General features: G+C 47.0%; 1 protein-coding gene across 1 annotated transcript in view; it reads right to left on the bottom strand.

Moving 5' to 3' along the window:
• The window catches only part of LOC148108178 (uncharacterized), a 128,267-nt gene that overhangs the window by 23,994 nt on the left and 87,240 nt on the right, over positions 1-17,033 (bottom strand). Inside the window, exons 4-6 of the mRNA XM_087853895.1 lie at positions 5,264-5,367; positions 4,014-4,088; positions 2,364-2,484 (exon numbers count right to left, since the gene is read on the bottom strand). Of these exons, the coding sequence (XP_087710021.1) occupies positions 2,364-2,484; positions 4,014-4,088; positions 5,264-5,367 (300 nt within the window). The remainder of the gene's footprint in view (positions 1-2,363; positions 2,485-4,013; positions 4,089-5,263; positions 5,368-17,033) is intronic.

The following is a 17,033-nucleotide window of genomic DNA, read 5'->3' on the forward strand; positions in this document are numbered from 1 at the left end:
TAATCCATCTAAACAGGGTAAACACTCAAAGATACAGACATAATGAAGAGAAGGGCCACATGCACCCCAATGTTCATAGCAGCAATGTCCACAATAGCTAAATCGTGGAAGGAGCCGAGATGCCCTTCAACAGATGACTGGATTAAGCAGATGTCCATATATACAATGGAATACTACTCAGCTATCAAAAAGAATGATTTCTCAACATTTGCTGCAACATGGACAGCACTGAAGGAGATAATGCTAAGGGAAATAAGTCAAGCAGAGAAAGACAATTATCATATGGTTTCTCTCATCTATGGAACATAAGAACTAGGAAGATTGGTAGGAGAAGAAAGGGATAAAGAAAGGGGGTAAACAGAAGGGGGAATGAAGCATGAGAGACTATGGACTCTGAGAAACAAGTTGAGGGCTTCAGAGGGGAGGGGGTTGGGGGAATGGGATAGACCGGTGATGGGTAAAAGGAGGGCACGTATTGCATGGTGCACTGGGTGTTATACGCAACTAATGAGTCATCAGACTTTACATCAGAAACCAGGGATGTACTGTATGGTGACTAACATAATAAAAAAAAAAAAAAACATTAAAAAAAGTAATTATTGATAAGACTGTATTTATTGCCATTTGATTACTCTGGTCATCTCTTTGGTGGCATTTCCTTGATGAAACCCCCTGAATCCTCCCCTCTCATTCATCATCTTTCAAAGCTCCTGACTGGAGAAGTTCATACACCCCATGACATAATCTAAGCACAAGACTGCTGAAAAGAGCAGAGCTATCTCAGGGTCTCCAGGATCTAAGGAGTCAACCTCAGTTAGCAATTTCGGACAAGCCAGTGTAAGCGTGTGAACTGAGACCGGATGTGTAAACTGGTGAATGTTTGAGACCATGGACTTCAGAACAACATGGACTTAAAATCACCTTGACCTGCAAGGAGAGAGGGGTTTTTCTGGTCAAGGATATGGACAATTATCCTGTCACAAGAGAACCAGTCCCTGATCCATCAGGTCCGAGCCAGGGAAAAGTGGCTACCATGTATCTGACCAAGATGCGGGGGCCTTGAGGGAATTTCTGCCTTAAAAAGAACTGCGTAAGGAAATGCAGGAATGCTGAAAATCCTAGCTCATAGGTCAGCATAGATGTGAATAAACCAGGCTTAGCTGTGGCCTTAAAGTACACCTCCCGTCTTTTTCCCATACACAAAACAAGCAGGAATAGGAATCCAGAGATCATTGACAAGGATCCCAGAAGGATTCCAGTCTCAGTAAATGGTGAACCTGGAGCCCTTAGAGGGAGACTGAGGATGGCAAGTCCTGCCTGCCCTCAGACTATTTGCAAATTACCTTCCTCTGGCTTTGTCCCTTCCACATGCAGGATTTGATCTCTTTACATGTTTTTCCCCACTTAGTGCTGGTGCAATTCCAGAGATTGAACTAGAAAACTACAAGTTCTCGATACTGGGTCAAAACAAAAACAAAACAAGAACACCACGTCAACAAAGGAAGCAGGAAATAGTCCACCTTCCTTTATAGTGGAAAAAAGCGGCTCCTGTCCTGGACAGGAAGCAGTTCTGGGGAGTGTGACTCTTAAAGACTCCCACTTTCAGTGGTTGTTGCTATTTCTGTGGAAGTACCTTCAACCTCTAAATCTCAGGAGTTCTGAGGGGCTGCCTTTGCTGTTTGCCCAAATTTATTGTACTGAAATGAACCTGTCCTCTGAGTAAAGGGGATTTGGGGGTACCCTCCAGTAGCTAGGGAGGAGGACTGGCTCTTCTCCTTCCTCCCACATACAATAGCTGATGACGCTTTAAGATTCCTTAGTTCAGGAATGAATATGAGAGTCTATATCTTCTACGTTACTGTAGGAAGTAAAAGAACAAACCACACTCTTGGGCTCTAAAAGAAAAAAGGGCTTTAATATAATAATATTTGAATTTACCACTTACTATTTAAGAGAATAAATATTGCCCCCCGTCAAATAACTAAATAGATGGGAGGAAGGGATGTGGAGCACATGGGGCGGATGCACCGCAAATCCCCAGCTGCTGAGGAATCCCTGCAGGGCCACTGGACACTTGCTCAGCCCTGAGGTTGACTGCGGCCAGTTCTTCTCCTTCTTGAGTGCTACTGACCAGCTAGGACCGGGACTCCAGCTGGCAGGACAGGGTGTAGCTAAGGACAGAGGGACACCTGTGAGTTGCCCAGGAGCTTCCATTTAAGAGTCCCTGCCAGTGCTTGCCCACAGCTGGAGTCAGGCGCCCCGGCAACAAGGCCTGAGGCTGCCCAGGGAAGGAGGATCCCAGGAGTGGCCAGCAGAAAGAGTCCACCCCGAACCTCACCGACCCAGCTCCTGATGGGCCTCACCTCTCACCTCACTGAGAGACTCCATAGCCTGGAACCAGGCCCAAAAAGGATCCTCGGGCTCTAGGGTGTAATTCTTGGCAGCCACCTGGAGCAGCATGATGTCCGTCATGACTTGGTATTCCTGAGCAGAGAGAGAAGCACAGGATGTATAGGGAGCCTGGGGCGGGGGGGGGGGGGTAGCTGCAGGGCCTGGTGAGGGTTGAGCAATGGGAGAGGGGAACTGTCCCGGGTCCTGGCACACATGGCCACCCTCCTGCCTGCAGATTCATCCAATCCCAACCTGTTCTCAGAGGTGAGTATAAATAGCCCTTCCTACGGGAAGCTATCCTTGATGGCATTCCTCTATCCCCACTTACTAACTAGATGGGTCTTCCACTTCTTTATTATCAAACTATCCCAGTAAACGTGAGACGGAGGGGATGGAGCCAAGCAATGTTCTTCCCAGGGACATCTCTGAGGCCTACTCCCTACCCTTTCCTACAGGAAGTGACACACAACCTTATTCTTTTTCTGGTGGTTGATCTCACATCTTTGGAAAGCAGAGAGCCAAAGTCCATCAGAAGGAGCCCCCTGGTTATTACTAGCACCTTACACCCACACCTTCTAATGCTGCGCTAAGGCCAAGACACATTTGTGGGCTCTGCAAACACTGATAATGGGACTGGGATCTAGGCAAGGCTCTGGGGTCCAGAGAAAGGACACGGGGCAGATGGACTGGCTACAGATCGGGACCCTGTAGCACTACCCTCTCGGAAGACAGTAGGGGAGGCCGAAGCCTCAGGCAGGAAGGGGCTGCTGCGGCTACTGAGGTGCTTGCTGATGTGGAGGGTCCTGACTTCATTCTCCCCCCACGGGCAACCTCACCAGGGGAGGCTGAGGTCCAGTCAGACAGACTTCACGCAGCTTTGCCTTCAGGAAGCTCTGCTGCTTCACCAGTCTTCGGCACCGGGAGCCGTGTCCTAAGTGCAGCGTCCCTTCACTTATCACTGAGATGGGCAAGAGACCCCAGCTCACAAGGGCAACTGTGAGGCTGTCATGAGGGGAGGTTTGCCGAGTCCTGAGAGCTCAGGGCTCAGTACAGGGGCGCTCTGCTCCCAAACCTCCGGATTCTGGTCCCTCCCCCACAATCCTCAGGCTCACCCACCTCCAGATAGTCCTCCATTGCAATATCCAGCATCACCAATTCAGTGAGGAAAGTGCCAAGTTAGGGGACAACACCCTGTGTCATGAGCGGTAGGGTTGGGATGAGTCCCTGCTCTCTGATGCCCATGGGGACCCTCCCCTGAAAATGCTGCAGCCTCCTGGCCCACCCCAGGTTCCCACATGGAGCAGCCTAGGACCCTTAGCAGTCTCCCCTCAATTCCCTTTCCCCTCACCCTCCAAGTACATCATACTCTTTCTAATCACCTCCAGGGCCTGCTTTTAGAAAATCACAGGGTATATAGTCCTGGGCTCCTCCCCATCCCGAAACACATTCTGGATCCAGCTTTCTAGACCCTCCTGCTGGTCACTTTGAAACAAGAATTTTAGAAGCAACAGGAAGTGGAGCTGGAGTTGAAGTCCCAACTGTACTGATTTGGAGGCTTCCAGCCCTCAGGGAGAAGCCCCTCTCCTCTGACTTTGGAGGCCCTGGGCCTCAGGCACACTCACCTTCTTCTGCAGCCTCTTCTTCTGGGCTCTCTGGAGGGCCATCACCAGGGTGGCAGATTTATTAGATGGTTGCTCCTGTAGGGCCAAGGACAAGATCCTTGAGACCGTAATACCCTCAGTCCACTTGCCCCCACCATCTTTTAATTCAGACCCTAGACATCTGACTTAAGTCCGCTGATAACTGATAAACATTATCCTTAAGCATGCCATGAGTGATTCTAGAAAAATCTCAGCTCCAACATTCTCCATGTGTGACCCTGAGCTTGCAGCCTGGCCTCCCTGAGCCTGTTTTCTCATCAGGAAAAGTGAGAATTCTACCTACCTCCCATCGTCTCCTGAGGACTCAGTATCGTATTACTATCATTATTGTTGTGGCCCTCAACCCATCCCAACCCCTTCACTGAGCAGAGCCCTGTCCTCTGGGCTTTCAAGGTTTGTACAGGTGTCCATCTGGACTAGCTGTTAACATAGAGAGACAGGGTGTCTAGGCTAGGGAATCTGGTTGAGCAGCACCTGGTTGTTCCACCCCCAATGGAATATTCACCCCAGCCTGTCACCACATTCATGCCAAAGGCTTCCCCTCTCCAAGGAATGCTTCAGGCCATTCCCTATTTCATCCATGCAGGACCCTGTTCCCTCACACCCTTCTTCTCTTTCCAGACCTGCACCTTCCATGCTACCTTGATGACTAGTTTCCTGCTCTGTGGGTTGTCTTCAGTGCCCAGCTTTTTAAAGTTTTGAAAGCACTTCCTGAATAGAGGGAAAGGAGGCAGGACGATTGGAGGACTAATGTGGCAGGATTGAGTGCAAGTCCCTTTTATTTGAGAACCCCAAAGTGTCAAATTGCCTGGATAACAGTTTTCTCTGGGTTCCTCTGAGCACTAAGGTCTTTGTAGGACATGGGAGAGAGCTCTGATGTAGGTCATCCTATGACTCCATTCCCATATTAATTGAGCAGCTCTGTTTTGGTCAATTTTGGTTTCAATTGGGCAGAGTTTAGTGGTTGTAAACACATGAAAATATTTATTCAGCTCAGCCTTGTGGGGGAACATTTAGGAAAACTGATTTCTAAAGCAGGAGACATGGTGGCCTATTCTCCAGGGAGGCTGAGAGACCCGCCTGCCAGCCCAGGTCCTGTAGTCAGGGATTGCTGCTTCCCAGGAGGTCCAAGCTGGCTGAGGGGGAAGAGGACAGGCCTCTGGGAGATCCCTCATCCATCCTGGTCCGTCCATGCAGAGAGACCGTCTCACCTGGAAACGTTCTCCCATGTCTTCTTGGGGTGGTATATTGAGACAGTCTGCAGAGCCGAGACGATGGCATTCAGGGAGTAGTAGTTCTGCAGGATTTGACAGGCCTGGGGAGGGAAGAGAATGAGCTGTCACGTGGGTAGTGGAGGCTGATTTTCTCTAGAGCTTCAGTCACCCTCAGTTTAAATCACTCCTCCTGGATGAAGCAGATGTCCAGGGACCTGCCGAAGGGCACATATAAGGCCCAAAGAGTCCCAATGCTGAGAGACAAAGGATTTTACCTCACTCCAAGGAAGAAGTCAAGGAGGAACAGAGCATCCCAACATTGGGCCATGCAAGTCACAGTCAGCCTCTGGAAGGAAGAGCCTAGGGACTGCACAGTCCCTAGGGCAAAGACCAGGGCCTTCCACCCTGAGACCTGATCAAGGGAAGAGCAGTGCCCGAGACGCAGGAGATCACCTCCGCTGGGCTTCCCGTTGCATACCTTGGCCACCTTGATCCAGTGCTCCACCACCATGGCCCTGTCCCGGGCTGTCATGCTTGGGTTGCCAAGGCAGGTAGTGATGACACACTTGGCCACACCGTTGAACTGGGCGACAGTGGCCCGGACTGTGGGTGCCAGGTGCTCACTGCCAGGCTTATTGCGCTTGGACCAGACGGAGCCCAGGCACTGATGGGGCAGCAGCTTCTTGAACAGCTCCTAGAGAACAGGGGGAGGTTTGTTCACCCAGCTATTTCACATGCAAGAGTAGTGTCCTAGATAGGGGTCACAGGTCAGAGCTAGAGCTCAGAAAGCTGAGAATGTGGCCTGAGCCTGGTTGGAGTCCCTGGATGTCACTCCATTCTTTTTCACTGAGGGGCCCAGGACAGGATGGCCCAGGAGCAAATAGAGACGAGGGAAGGAAGGAGGGCATTTGCATCCTGATCATCCTCACAAACTCCAAGCTCCACGCTGCTGTTCAAGGTGGCTCCTCCCAAGGGGGACTCTTCCCCTCCAACTATTCATCCCTCTGGTTCTACTCCCCTCTCAGATACACATTCTCACATGATAGCTACAACCACAGGTTTATCTATCTGCCCTGCACTTAAGTACACATCAGATACCTAATTGATGAGGGTACTCAGCCTCCAAAACAAGTGGGTGGGCGACCCATGGACTTGACTGAACACAGAGAGCTGCCCTCCTCCACCCACGGGACCAGGGCCTGCCCATTGGTCTCTCCATTCTGGCTCATTTCTTCTCCCTAGTACCTCCGTATCAGTGCTTATCAGGGTCTCTCGCTACAGTCCGCAGCTGGACAGTGAAAGCTTGGGGCTAAGCACCTTGATGGGTTGACAGGGTTGGGAAGTGGTGGAGCTGAGATTTGGTCCCAGACCATAGGAGTCCACATCAGGGAAAGGCAGGTGTGAGGCAGCCTACAGCAGAAGAAACGCTTGTCCCTGCCCCACCCTGAGAGCCTAACTGCTCACCGTATCCATATATGTGAGTTGCTCTGTCACAAGCCTGGAAGGGAAGTCCAGGAGGTCAGGCTTCTCCTCACCCAGCTGGTTCTTTGGGGTGACACAGCAGGAACCATCTGGGGTCACAGTGGGCTCTATGTCTATTGTCAGAGCTGGAGTGAAAATTCCTGGGAAAGCTGATGGTCCAGCTGACTGCAGCTCAGCACCCGGCACACATGGAGATGATGGGAGCATGTGTTCCAGTTCTGCAACAGCTGATGGAGGGGAGGCTGGCTCTGACACTGCAGGTGATGGTCGATGCAGAGCTGGGGTTGCCTCTAGCTCCATAGAAGGCCCTTTTTCTGGCTCTGCAACTGGAAGGAGCCCTGGAGCTGGCACTGGAGCAGGTTAAAGAGAAAGGTTCATCCACATAACTGACTTTCCATGTGCCTTTCCAAAAACAGGACATATACCATGGCCTTAAGGAGGGCACGTATTGCATGGTGCACTGGGTGTTATACGCAAGTAATGAATCATGGAACTTTACATCAAAAACTTGGGATGTACTGTATGGCGACTAACATAACATAATAAGAAAATATTAAAAAAATATATCCAATGAATTTCCAATCCATGAGCCCCATTCCAGATAGCCTTCCCAAACTGCAATCTCCCTTACCCTCTGCCTCTACAGGCTCCAGAAGTTCCCGCTGCAGCAGGAGAATGGGGGCATGGTTTTTCAGGTCCCAGTCATGGCACTTCAGATGTACAGAGCCCCCCCCCCCCCCCCACCGCTTTACCTCAAGTCATATGTGGAGCACAGTCAGAGGCCTGGCCTTTCATTCCACATGCTACTCCCACAGCACCGTTCTTTCTGTGTGGGTCCCAGAAGATGGCCCCAGGCCACTTCCAACCCCTCTGTAGCTGTCTTTGCAGTGGTTTGCTCATCCAGAAAACCTGAATGAGTGGTTTTTCCACTTACACTCTTCACGGCCATAGGTCTAGTCTACTCCGTCTTCCATGCAGACCAGTATCAGGGCTTAAGTTTGAGGCAGATTTGTGAGTGGTCTGCTCACCACAGCTTCTATTATTGGCCCCAGTTGTGGTCAGCAGAGGTGGATATGGAAAGGGGCAGGCAGAGCAAGATGAGACCATCAAAGGGGTGGATGTTTTAGGCACCAGCTCAGCCCAGATTGTGCTCTGCTTCCCAGAGGGCTTGAAGGCCCATCCATAGCTCTTTTTGACTCATTTGCTTCTTCAGGAAGCCCCCCAAATTCAGCCCTCCCATGGAAACCAAGAGATCTGTGAGATCTATGGCTCTGAAAGTCCCTCCCCAGCCACAACCCCTGTATCTCCCACCCTGCTCTGTGGAGGCAGCAGTCTTTCCTTCTGGACCCAAAGACCGTGTTTTTACTTGTTATAGTCCATCATAATGGTACAAACACGGGTGGATCTATTCACACCTAGAGTAGGCCATGAAGATGTCACATCTAATGAACTATGGACATGGGTGCTTATGATGTGTAGAGTGACTATCTGACCCTCTGACTAAAATTGAGACCCAGACATTGTATCTACTTTGTCGACTGAGTTATCTTAGTGACTGGAAAGTGCCTGCATTACTACATGCCTAATACATATTATTGAATGAATGACTCCTAACCAGTACTTTCCAAATACTGAGTGGACCTTGGGCGGCTCTGCCTGCCCCCAGTGACTCCCTAATCTGGTCACATAAAGGACCAGTGCCAGGACCAACTAGATGGAATCTCAGAAGTCCTTTGCAAACAGGAAAACTATGAGCTTTCCATTTGCTTTTGTAAACCCAGAAGGGCCACAGGCCTGTGAGGGTTGAGGTTGAGAGCTTCTTCACTGGAGAGCGAGAACTACTAAACATGAAGATGCCCAGCATGTTCAGCAGCCTTTTCTACAGAGCCAGGCCCCAGATAAGCCCGTGCCGTGTTTTCTCCCATGATTTCCTACAGTAACCCTATGAGATTCAGCCTCTTACCACCCCATTTTTCAGAAGAGGAAAGTGAAGCTCAGAGAGGTACAGTGACATTCCCAAGACATACAGCTAGTAGGTGGGAGTCTCACTCCTGTGCTGTGCCTGGGGTGGGCATTCACCTGTTGAACTGCTGGCCCAGGACCTGTTGGGGTGAAGTGAACACATGGTATTATGCAGAAAATTGTGATATTTGATATGTTTATATCTGGGAAGAATGGTACCAGGGAGCGTACGAAATGCTCCACTGTGCCTTCTCTGAGCATCAGCATCATGCAGGCCTCGTCCAGGGACAGGATTAATTCTTTTTCCCCACCAGAAAGACAGGGGGGGGGGGAGCGCAGTGTACTCAGCTTCAACTCCATGAACCACCAGGAAGATCAGGGTCTGGCGTTCAGACCAGAGACTCCCAACGCTTCGGGAACTTGTGCAAGAAAAGGGACTTGAAGGCCCGCCCAGAAAAGGGCTCTAGGCTTAAAGGTGCAATTGGCTTTAGGGGTGAAATGATAAACCATTGTTCCCTTTAACCCATTTTGTTAGTTGAGCAACAATAGCATTTCTCTCTTTTAATAGCCTTTATTAAGAACTCTATGCCTTTAAGTCATCGGTAAACATCCCTACTGCAGACAGGAGAAAGCAGAAGCTTAGCATCTCCAACGCTGCTTGAGATCATAGACGTTGGGCCTGAGAACTGTCCAGAGCATGGAATGCATGGCATTCCTCCCATGCTGATGAGGCCTGGTCTGTTCCTAAGGTGGGGAGAAAGGTTCAGGGGAAACCACCCTCCTTGGCAGGCCACAGGGCAGCCAATTGTTTCTAGTGTGGGTTCTGGCCTTGCCCTGATCATCTGTGGGTCCTGAGATAGGACATGAATTTGGACCCATTCTCACCCCAGACCAGCACTGGATGTTGTTGGTGGCCTGATGCACCTGCTGCTTGTCAAAGGAGATGAAGTAGCTGAACCCTTGGAGCAGCTCATCAAAGATGTCCTGGGTGGAACTCTGAAAAGATAGAGCCAGCTACCTGGGCCAGGAGGCATCAGAGGCCTTCCACCCAATCTGTGGTTCTATGTTCTGGCAGATCTAGCAGCTAAAAATGTTTGTTAAGACACTTAAGTGTTCCTTGCAGCATTGCTGAAATGGCAACAGAATTGAATCATGTCAAGTTCCACCAGCCTTGAAAGGCTGAATTACTGTGGCTGACGACCTCCTTTACGGAGGTCCAAAAAGACATATAAGGACACAGCTTGTGACCTGGTGGACCTACAATGATTTGATGTACTCTGAGAAATGACGCGTTATAGAGAAACATATAGAATGACTTCATCTCACCATTCCTTTTATGTTCAATCACCCTATTTAGTGTGAGGATTTATAAGGCCTTAGACAAGTTCTCCAAGGACAGTGGAGCTGGGTTCTACACAGGATACCTGGGTGAGTAGGGAAAATAATAAAAACAGTACAAAGACACTCATGGCTTCGGGAAAAGTAAGATAAAACACAACAAAACAAAATAACCTACGCCCCTAAACTGCAAAAAAACATTAATTATATTCTCTACCATTCCCATATATGTGAAGAGTCTTCCTACCTTATCCCATAGCTGGTGGTGGAGGTGTAGATGTTGGGATTACTTTGTGGTTGGGCCTGAGGGACACTCATGTGGAAACACTATAGGAGGGCCCTAGGTCTGTCCCCATATTTGTGTGGGGGCCCTGGGTGTGGAGAACCCTCTTCCCATTCTCACCTCAGGCAGCACTGATCCTGGGTGGTCTGGTGCACCTGACACTTGTCTAGGGAGTTGGAATAGTTAAAGTCACAGACCAGCTCATCAATGATCTCCTGGGTGCAGCTCCGAAAATGCAGTGCCCCATATATATGGGGCCAAGAGACATTAGTGGCCTCACGGGACATTGCCACAAGGGGCCACCCCCATTAGAAATCGTGTTCTCCAGTTAAGGCTAAGAGAAGCAGCAGAAAAGACATCCAACAAAGAGGAAGCCAGATGAAACCCTAGGGCTCATGATTAACATACAGGTGGTTGAGCTTGGTCCCCAGCACTCAGCTTCTCATCCTGCCTGCTATGACCTGGGGTGTGAACATGAAAGATGGGCCAGGTTCCAACACCTGGCAGCTTGCTTCTGCCCAGGAAGGGCATCCTTCCTCTGCCCCCTCCTCTACACACACATACACATACACACACACACTTAGTGAGGGGCAAGAGGTGTGGGCCTGCTGAAGTAGGATCACTGTTGTTGCCTGCTCTCCAGTGGGCTGCTCTGAGCTGCCCTGTGTTACCTGTTGGTGTCTCCTGCCACATGTCCAGAGGGCTCGGAAAAGCGGGCTGAGACGACGACTACAATGATGTGAAAGTCTTTCTCTCTGGACTTTCTGGGCCAAAGCCCCTGAAAGTAGGAATACAGCAACAGAACATCTTGTTCTCTTGAACGTCTCGAGTCAAGTGAGCTGGAAAGCAGGCTTTCTTTGAATGGATGTGCCTGGTTACCAGAGTTCTAAGTTCAATTGGGGCCTATCACCAAGGAAGTGAGGTCGCTTCTTCAAGATTCCAGTACCTTGGCCTCTGCCGTCTCTTGGCAATGAACTGTTTACTTTTCTCCCCCATGTCATCTCCTTAACTGTACACTATGAGCCAAAAATGCCATAGCCACCACTCTCTGGAAATGTAACCAGGGTCTGAGGTTTCAGGAGACAGAACTGAATTCAGACCTTTTTTCTTTGTTTTCCCAGTTCTGAGTCCTAAATCATTGTGTCTCTCACATATTCCCCACTTTCCCAAGCTGCTTAGTGGGGATCAGGCTAGAATCCACTTCTTGGGACATCATCAGGTGTATGTGGATAATGTAACATGGGTGGGGTGGTCACCTGTGTATCTGAAGCACAATTTTCAGGATGGAAGAATTACAAGAAGGGGTGGGACTTGGCATGGAGGGCCGCTCAACAGAGGCCTGGGTTCCAACAATGTAATATTGGAACACTTTCCCACTTGGCCTTGTGTAAATGTGGGCACTATGATGGGGTGGAAATGAACGAAGAAGCAGATATTGCTGTCCTCTGTAGTTAAACTGTTCAATTGTTTCCCATTATATTTAGAATGAGACCCAGTTCCTCATTTTTTTAAAATTTTTAAAAAAGATTTTATTTATTTATTTGACAGAGAGAGACGGCCAGCGAGAGAGGGAACACAAGCAGGGGGAGTGGGAGAGGAAGAAGCAGGCTCTTAGCGGAGGAGCCTGATGTGGGGCTCGATCCCATAACGCCAGGATCACGCCCTGAGCCGAAGACAGACGCTTAAGGACTGCGCTACCCAGGCGCCCCAGTTGCCTCATTTTTGTCTATGAGCGGAACAGCCTTCACAGTGGCTCCCACCGATCCAGACTTGTGGTATAGGCATCACTCTCTACCCATTAGGTGGTTAGTTACTGGCTTCTGACCAATAGGATGCAGCCAATGCGATGAAATGTGATGTCTAAGTTTCAATTGCAAAGAGTTTCTAACTTCCTAGTTACTTTTCTTGTGTTCTGCGTCTCACTCCCTTTCCCTTTTTCTTCTTGATCTCTGAACCAAAAATCGAGCACAGATATTTTGAGCTGCCATGTGTAGAAGCACACATGGCAGAGAACTTGGCCTGTGCCAAGGCCAGAAGACACACAGGAACTCAGATTCTGAGTCCAAACAGCTTCCCGAATCATGTGAGCCAACTTGGGAGAAAATCCTCTGCCAGTCTAGCCTCAGTCACTGCTACAGCCTCTGACACACCTTGAGCCTGGGGAACTATGCTTATTTGTGCCTGGACTCCTCACCCACAAAAACTGTGAGAAATTAAATATATACATTTTAAGATTCAGGCTACTGGGGCAAGGCAGTAACATAGGAACAATAGATAAGTAACAGTCTCCCAGGCCTCAGCACCTCTCCCTGCCTTCCTCCCTCCCCTCTGCTCTCCTCCTAGTGTCCCTCCAGCCACGGGGGCTGCCTTTTTCACCTCCTCTGGCCAAACCAGCTCTGTTAGTGAGTGTCTGCAACAGCGGTCCCTTCTTTCTGACACACCGCACACAGACTTGTGCAGGTCTAGCTCCCTTTTGTCAATCTGTTTTCAGCAATGTCATCCTCAGTGAGGCCTTTCATATTTTCCTATCCAATGACTCCCCAGCCTTCCTTCATTACATACTTCAGTCGTCGTATATAGCACTTGCTCTTTTCTTTCACGTCTTTGGTTTGTGCTTTGTCCATCTCTAGACTGTGAGCCCCTAAAAGCAGGGAGCTCTTGGTATTTTCAGCTCTCCTCATGGGTCCACCAAGGTACCTGGCATAGGGGAGTGCTTAGTGTATAGTTACTGAATGAATAACTGAGAAGATCTTGGAGCCCACCTCCCCTTTTAACAAGCTAGACTGTAGGGAGAAGCGCAACTAAAAGTTTCGAGCTGTTTCTGGGCAAGGGGACAACCACAATGGCCTCTGCCTGACTCTTCCTTCTCCAGTATCTCCAGCAGAACTGATGAGGCACCATGGACAAGGAAGCACCCTGCATCACGTTCTCTGTCTCTAGTGGTACAGCCCCAGGCAGGCACACCACCAAAGAAAGGGGTGCTTTTATCTGGGTGTCCTCAAGGCAGTGGCTTTCCAGAGTCAGAGTGGCAAAGGAGCAGGATCTCCAGGCTCCAAGAGCAGAATAAGGGACCACAGAAACCTCCCTTTTCTCCTTTTTCTGTCCACTCCCATGGTGTCCTCTTTACTATTCCAGCACCCTCACCTCAGCCAGAAGAGTGATTCTGCACCCACCCTTGTATGTCCAAATGAGGACCCTGAAGGTCTAATGGAGACTGGTCTTGCCCCTGGACCCCAGAGACAGTGTTCAGTGCTCTGGCACTTTCCCAGAGAACATAAACAAATGATAAGCAGGTATGCGCAAGCCCAAAGCGCAATGACCTATCACATCAATTGGAGCAGCTGTCATAACAACGACAAGAGACAACAAATGCTGGTGAGGATGTGGAGCAAAGGAGCCTATGCGCACTGGCGCCGGCACTGTGCAAAACAGTATGGAGCGTCCTCAACACACTGAACACAGAACCACGGTATGTGCAGCAGCTCCACGTCTGGGAACATTCCATAGAAAACAAAGGAATATGTCTAAGAAATACCTGCACTTCCATGTGCAAGAAGCTTTATTTACCATAGCTGAGACAAGGAAAACATCAGTGCCCATTAGTGGTGAATGGATAAAGAAGTGTTACCTACATAATGGAATATTAATCAGCCATAAGAAAAGGAAATCCTGCTAAGTGTGATAACAGTTTTGGACTTAGAGGCATTATGCCAAGTGAAACAAGTGAGACAGAGAAAGGCAAACACTATATATGTGTAGGTATAGATATATATAGGGAGATAGATACTATATAGATGATAGATACATAGACATTTTCCCCTTTTATGTGGAATCTAAAACAAAGAAAAGAAAAGGCGGAAAACTAATTCAGAAGAACAGATCAGATTAAAGTAACAAGAAACAGAGGGGAGGGTGGGGGCAGGGATTGAGTGAATGGTGAAAAGGTACAAACTTCCAGTTTTAAGATAAATAACAGGGATTTACAGTACAACATGATGACTGCAGTTGATACCGCTCTATGGTTTGAGAGGTGTTAAGAGAGTAAATTCTGAGAGTTCTTATCACATAATAGCTTACACATACACAGTGTGTCAATTATATACAGTGATCAATTATATCAATAAAACTGGGCAAAAAATATTTTAATATTCATAATGGGCATCAGGAAAGTTGACTTGGTAAAAATAATGACACATAAGCAAAATGTAAAACAGCAGAACCCACAGTCAGTAGACTATGATATGGATAAAAAATCCAAGCCATTTGCATAAAAAATTGATTCTGATTTTTAAAATCAGTGAATTAAAGTTAAAGTAGATAAAATAGAATTTTAAATTGTGCTACATTTTTAAAAATTGATCAAGGAATAAAATGTCTTATTAAATTAACTCTGAAAATACCGTTTTGAAAAAATTTTCATGTTTTGGAAAATTCTGATTTTAAGCTTTTAAGTGGGCACAGAATGAGAACATTTTGTTGGATCAAAGTTGTCTCCAGGAAAATGGGTGAGACAAAATAGCAGCACCAAAATGGCAAGACTAAATTGTCCTGTGTTCATTTCTCTGTATTTGCAGTTTTTAAAGAAAAAATATTTTTATTGACATACAATACACATAATCAAAAATCTACCATCTACCGTCTACAAATCTACCATTTATAGGTTTATATTTCATTAAGTACATTAAGTTCATGGAATACATTTTAAATGTATTAAATGCATTAATACCCTTTCTACAACCTCCGTCTAACCCAACTTCACATCTCATTTCATCTTGTGAAACTAAAACTCTACACCATGAATCAGAAACTTACCATTACTGCCTCATTCCAGCCCTTGGCAACACCATTCTACTTTCTGTCTTTATGAATCTACTTTGGGTAGGTCCCAAAAGTGGAGTCAAAGCTTGCATTTTTATGAATGCACTTAATGTAAAAGTTCACCCATGTTGTGGAGTTTTGCAGTCCTGTAGGAAATAAGCGTGTCACTTACCTGTTCTTCCGGTCTGTCTTCTGGGGGAGGGGCCTGCTGCTTGGCTGTTCAGGCTGCTCTGCCTGGTTGGCCTTTCACCACCCCTTGTCAGGGGGTTGGGTTTAACGTGAGGAGGTTGTCTGTGTGGCTTTGTTCCCTGGCAGATTTCCATGCCTCCTTAGAGGGTCAGAGGAAATACGGCTGTGCAGAAAACTCTGGCCTAGGGCAGCAAGATCACGGTCACCTTTCTTCAATGAAACTTCCAGGTCAAAACATCTCCACTTGGAAAAAAACCTGTCAGCCAAGAATGCTTTATTTGGAAAAGCTGTCCTTCAGAAATAAAGGAGAGATAAAGACTTTTCCAAACAAAGAAAAGCTAAATGAGTTCCTCACTACTAGACCTGCCGTAAGGGAAGAATTAACACCTATACTACTTAAACTCTTCCAAAAATATCAACATAAGAGGAATACACACAAACACATTTTAAGAGGCCAGTATCACCATGATACCAAAACCAAATAAAAAGACTACAAGAAAAGAAAATTATATACTGGTGTCCCTGATGAATATAGATGAAAAAATTCTCTTTAAGTATTAACAGACTGAATTCAGCAGCATCTTAAAGGACCATATACCACCATCAACTGGGATTTGTCCAGGGGGTGCAAGGATGGTTCAACATATGCAAATCAATCACTGTGTGACACATCACATTAACAGAATGAAAGATAAAAATCATATGAATATCTCAATAGATACAGAAAAAGCATTTGACATGCATTTGACAAAGTACAACATGCATTCATGATAAAAACCCTCAACAAATTGGATCGTGAAGAAACGTACCTCAACACAATAAAGGCCACATACGGCAAACCCACAGCTACGGCAAACATCACACTCATTGGTGAAAGACTGAAAATTTGTCATGTAAGATGGGGAACAAGACAAGGGTGCCCACTCTCAACACTCCTATTCAATACAGTACTCGAAGTCCTAGCAGAACCATCAGACAAGACAAAGAAATCATAGGCATAAAAATTGGGAAGGGAGAAGTTAAAACTGTCTCTATTTGCAGGTGACATATAGAAATCCTAAAGACTATAAAAACAACCCTGTTAGGTCTAATCAATGAATTCAGTAAAGTTGTAGGATAGAAAATAAATGTACACCTAGCAGTAGCATTCCTATACACCAACAACAAACTATCTGAAAAAGATATAAGGGAAAAGATACAAAGAACATTTATGTTAGGGAGAAAAACAACAAAATACTTAGAAATAAACTTGAGCATGGAGGTGAAAGGTCTCTTCACGGAAAACAAGACATTGATGACAGATACAAAAAAAGAAACCCACCAATGAATTGAATGGTATTGCATGTTTATGAATTGCAAGAAATAATGTTAATTACCCAAGCCACCAATAGACTCAATGAATTTCCTATCAAGATTCCAATGACTTTTTTTGCAGTAAGAAAAAAAAATCCTAAAATTTGAATGAAACAATGAAAGACTTTGGATAACCGAAACAATCTCTAGAAAGAAGAATAAAGCTGGAGGCATCACACTGCCTGATTTCAACTGTATTATAAAGCTATAGTAAATCAAAATCTTATGGTAGTGGCATAAAAACAAACACATAGACTAATGAACACAAGAGAGAGCCCAGAAATAAACCCAGACACATACGGTTTTTGAGAAGGGAGGCATTCTCAATGGAGAAAAATAAAA

Source organism: Ursus americanus, chromosome 22, assembly GCF_024610735.1.
Source record: "Ursus americanus isolate L20-20 chromosome 22, mUrsAme1.1.p, whole genome shotgun sequence".
Taxonomy (NCBI): domain Eukaryota; kingdom Metazoa; phylum Chordata; class Mammalia; order Carnivora; family Ursidae; genus Ursus; species Ursus americanus.